Raw genomic sequence first — 4,756 nt, 5'->3', positions numbered from 1 at the left:
ATACCTGGTCTCCAGCTGGAGCATGCCCAGCAGGGCCGAGGGTGAATGGCCTCCTTGGCCCAAGGAGTAGAGTTCACCCTTGCAGTACCAGCACAGGGCAATCACGCCCCATCACAGGGCCTCAGAAAGAAAAAGACTGAGAACCCCAGGCCTATGCAATCACTGGCCAGCATTGTACCCTGCAGCCCTGTCCCCTCTTGTGTCTGGTCGGGCTCCCTCCTCCCCACCCCAGACAGTCTCTGCACCAAGGGTGGGAGTCACAGCTCGTATAGGTCTGGGTCAAATGGGTGGATGTGCTGCCTTTGACGAAATCAAGGATTCCCCTCTTTGAGGAGCAGAGGCAGCTGTAAGCGCCCTTTGCATCACTGGAGCAGTGCACAGGGCTGACTCAGGGCCCAGGATCACAGGCAGCCAGCCTGCTGCAGTCACTATTACCCTGTCTCATTTTCTGTCACAGCACAGGGGCACGCACCTACAGGATAAAGATCTATGAGAAGGAGAATCACAGAGGCAACATGGTAGAGTTAACCGAGGACTCTCCGCAAGTCATGGACCAGCTACGCTCCCCCGAGATGCTCTCTTGTTCTGTGCTGGAGGGGTACTGGATCCTTTACGAATTGCCGAATTACAGAGGCCGCCAATACCTGCTGAGGCCAGGGCAGTACAGGAGATTCAGCGAGTGGGGCTCTATGAGTGGCAAAGTTGGCTCTTTGAGACGTGCCACTGATCTCTACTGAATCAAGACGCCTTTTGTCTGGAAGGATCTCAATGAATAAAATGCTTTAACCACCATTGTGCTCTCAGTGTGCTGTTGTAAGTGTACTAAGGGGAACGTCGAGCCTTGTCCTGTGTTCTTGGGCTATGGTATCATCTTCTGATCCAAAAGTTGTCCCTCATCTTTCCCTGCCCTCCACCAGGGTATGTACAGGGGTATAAGACTCCCTCCCAATCACTTCCATTGGCTGTGCAGGCATTACCCAAATACAGTGCAGGGCACGTAGTAAGAGCTGAACCACAGAGTGAAACATGCAGGACTTGGACCATAGAGAGGCAGATGGGAGGACTGTAACCATACAGCTGTAGTCTAGATCATAGTCCTCCAGCCCACTCCTGGCCAGAGACTTGGAGCCAGGGCTAGAGAGGCCCTGGGCTGAGCTCCAGTCTTCACTCCCTGGCCAGATGGCCCTAGGAGCATCACCAGGAAGCAGCAGCCAGACCCCCTTCAGCCACCAGGCATGGAGCAGGCAGAGCTGGGCACCCAACTGATGGCAGGAATCAGCCACAACCCTCTGCCAGCCGAGAAGCAGCACCAATCATAGCTGTCTCCCTAGCCAGGTGCCAAGGCTCAGGCCAGAGTTACCTGAGGACTGATCCAGGGCTGGGGATTAACTAGCCATAAGCACTACAGGCCTGGGTCAAGGGCCCCAGATCCTGGAATCATTAGATAACACTGGCACTTCCAGTGTGTAACGAAACCTGAGGTGTCTGTCATAGGGGGGTGTAAAGCAAAGCTTAAAAATATGACCCAGGTGGAACCAATTCAGAGACGTCTGCCCAAGTCTGCAGCCAGCCTGAAACAATAGCTCTGAGAGGTTTGAACAGCCCAATGCACTTCAGTGTGGGATTAACTGTAGGAGCCACCAACAGCAGCCCAGCAGAGGACTCTGGGAGGCAAGAAGAGAAGAGCACCCCTGGTCCAGTTCACCTATCGAAAGAGATACACCTAGGCTCAAAGGTGAGTCCTGGGAGCTACCCTACCTCTATCCCTTCAGCTCAGGGTATGAGGGTCAAATGACCCCTGTTGTCCCCGAGGCTAGAGGGACCTTGCTCCCACTTCTGGGAGCAAATGCCCCCTTCCATCGGGTACTCAGACTGTGACCCATCTCGCTCTATCTCTTCATGACTTGGGGTGCTCTGTGTGACTTCATGACTCAGTCCTCTGACTAGGGCACTACCGTCACCCCCTCCAGGTTATGAGGCTCCCTCCAGACCAGCTGTCTGGTTGGCATTTCCCACAATCCTGTGCTACTTCCTAGTGGCTGGTAGGAGAAGCTGAGCCTGCAGAAGAGTACAAGTAGCCTCTCTAGCACCCGGCATCTAATCTTTAAAAAAAACTGCATGTCAGCAAAATATATACATATATATATAGTATAGAGATGGCAGTAGCCATTAGATACAAAAAGGAAAAAGAAAGAAAAGTAAAACAGGTTTAGCAGCGATAAAAGTAAAAAACAAAATGGTCAAACACTTTACAGTACAACTAGAAATGTCAATCAGCTCACTATGGAAAATTAACAGAAGTTATCATTGTGCTGATAAAAGAAAAAAAAATCTCACTCTAAGCTGATCTTTGTTCTGGACTTGAATTAATGCTAGCCTAGTGGGCTCTGAACAAATATCAGGCTACCAATAAAAGGGAACTCAAACTCAGAACTATGTGGCAAATGCTAAATGCCAAACAGTTTGACAAAGTGGACAGAGACTCAGACTTTAAGGTCAGAAGGAGCCATCATGATCATCTAGTCTGATCTCCTTCACATTGCAGGCCACAGAAGCTTACCCACCCACTCCTGTACTATACAGTGGACACATAACCTCTGGCTGAGTTACTGAAGTTCTCAAATAATAATTTAAAGACTTCACTTTACAAAGAATCCACCATTTACACTAGTTTAAACTTGTAAGTGACCCTGTTATCCCAAATGGAGTTTACCCAAACACTTCAGTGCAAACACACTGGTTTAGGTAAAACAAAATAACAAGTTTATTAACTACAGAAAAATAGATTTTAAGTGATTACAAATAATGAGGCATAAAAGTCAGAATTGGTTACAAAGAAATAAAAAGAAAAACTTAATAAGCTAAATGAATTCAAAGCAAAGGTCTCTCTCACTACATACTTTAGCAGTCTTACTGGCTGGATTCCTTTTCAGACTGGACCCCTGCCCCAATCCAGTGTTACTTTCCTTGTCCTTCAGATGTTGTTGATGCTGTGAACAGAGAGAAAGTGAGGAGTATTTTGGGGTGTCTATTCCCCCCTTTATAGTTCCCTCTCCATCTCCAGCTGAGGTCCAGAAGACAAAGTCTCAAGCTCGTCCTTTGTCAAAATATAGATTTTCACTCACTCCCTCTTTCCTGCCAAAGAATGGCCACTTAACCACGTGATTGTCCATTTGATCTTGTTGACACCTGGCTGAGGCGTCAGTTTGCCTTTTGTCTCTGAAGAAGTGGTTTGTGGCTGTTCTTACTAACATAACACAATAGAATCTTAAAACTTTACATACAATGCTGCCACACATATTTTACAAGGACAATGACGATCAGGAAATTATAAGTTTTTGAATGATACCTCACAAGGCATGCTTTGTATGAAATGTATCATGGTCTAATAAAAGGAGTACAAATGGGGGTACAGACTGTCACACTACATCCACCACCACCTCACATATGAGTTTCATCAGCTCAGTGAAGTGTTGCTGTATGCCAAATAAAGATAACTGAATGACAAATCCTGGAGTTGAACTGGGTTGTAGGGAAGAAGAGAGGAAAGAGGTCTCAGAGAAAATCACAACACCTACCTCACAAGGGTCTTTTGAGAATAAATACTTTAAAGATGGTGGAGCACTTTGCGATCTATTGAGGAAAGCTTTATATATGACATTGGCATTAACTGGTAACCAATTTCAAATCAATTCAGAATTTGACATTCTGGGCTTATCTAGATTAGGAAAATTTGCACCAGTCCAACTACATCAATCTAATTGTACAAGCAAAAACCTCTAAAGTCAAACACACTGAGCAGTGCAAAAACAACCCCCTATAGACAGGGCCTAAGTACATAGGTTCAATCCAATATTATGCTTCACCCATAAGACACCATTATAAAAGAAAAGTTACTCCACAATAGCTGGAAAATTATTTCTGTAGCGAGACTAATATTTTATATTCTAATTTCCCAAGGAATAACATGTTACCACATGCTCCCCCCACCACATAGCGCAGCTCCCACCTATGCGCTCTGCACCTCCCCGAGGCTTGCAGTTTGGTGGGCAACACCACCCTCTGTCCTCCAAAAATACACCAATGTTAAAAAGTGGGGGGCATGGTCCTCTGGCTCCCCCACTTCTGGAGCCATTGATGGGAAGTGCCTTGCCTCTGACGCATCAGCAGAACACCAATCTGAACTATGCTACTGACTAGGTCCACGGTGGACACTGTCACACTGTGGCAAGCAGAATGGGAACAAGCTGCTCTCTCTCTCTAAGCCTTGTCTACACAATACGGCTTTATCGGCAAAAGGCAGCTTTTGCCAACAAAACAGTGCAGGTGTGTCCACCCCACAAAGCTAATTTTGGCGGCAAATCTCTGTCGTTTTGCTGACAAAATATAACCACCTCGACGAGAGGCATGGAGCTTTTTGGAGCAAAGTAAAAGTGGCAAAGCGTCAGTGTAGATGCTGCCGTTCGTTATGTTGCCATAACTGGCCTCCCCCAGTATCCCACAATGCCCACCATGACCGCTCTGCTCACAGTTTTGAACTCGGCTGCCCTGCAGGCATGTGCAAGCGTTGACATTCCATAGCATGGAGAGCTCACAGAGCTGCTGAAGATGCTGCTCCTGGCAGCTGAGGAGGCTGTGGGAGAACTCGGAGGGAATCACAGAACCATTAATGTGGAATTGGCAGTCAGGCAGAGCAAGCTGCTTCTGCCGGGACGGGAGGGGAGGAAGATTGCTGTGCTGTGCAGAGCCAGGGGCT

The 4,756-nt window shown here is 47.4% G+C and overlaps 1 protein-coding gene across 1 annotated transcript; it reads left to right on the top strand.

Moving 5' to 3' along the window:
• Positions 1 to 457: 457 nt before the first annotated feature.
• LOC112121206 (gamma-crystallin E-like) lies at positions 458 to 792 on the top strand (the record flags this gene model as incomplete). Its single annotated transcript, XM_024220259.1, has 1 exon — positions 458 to 792. A coding segment is annotated over one exon (280 nt), but the record flags the coding sequence as incomplete, so codon positions are not given.
• Between the last annotated feature and the right edge of the window lie 3,964 nt (positions 793 to 4,756).

The sequence above is a fragment of the Terrapene carolina genome, unplaced genomic scaffold (genome assembly GCF_002925995.2).
Source record: "Terrapene carolina triunguis isolate 2854851 unplaced genomic scaffold, T_m_triunguis-2.0 Scaffold8368, whole genome shotgun sequence".
Taxonomy (NCBI): Eukaryota; Metazoa; Chordata; order Testudines; family Emydidae; genus Terrapene; species Terrapene triunguis.
The sequence above is the reverse complement of the archived record's forward strand: the minus strand, read 5'-3'. Positions and strand labels throughout refer to the sequence as shown.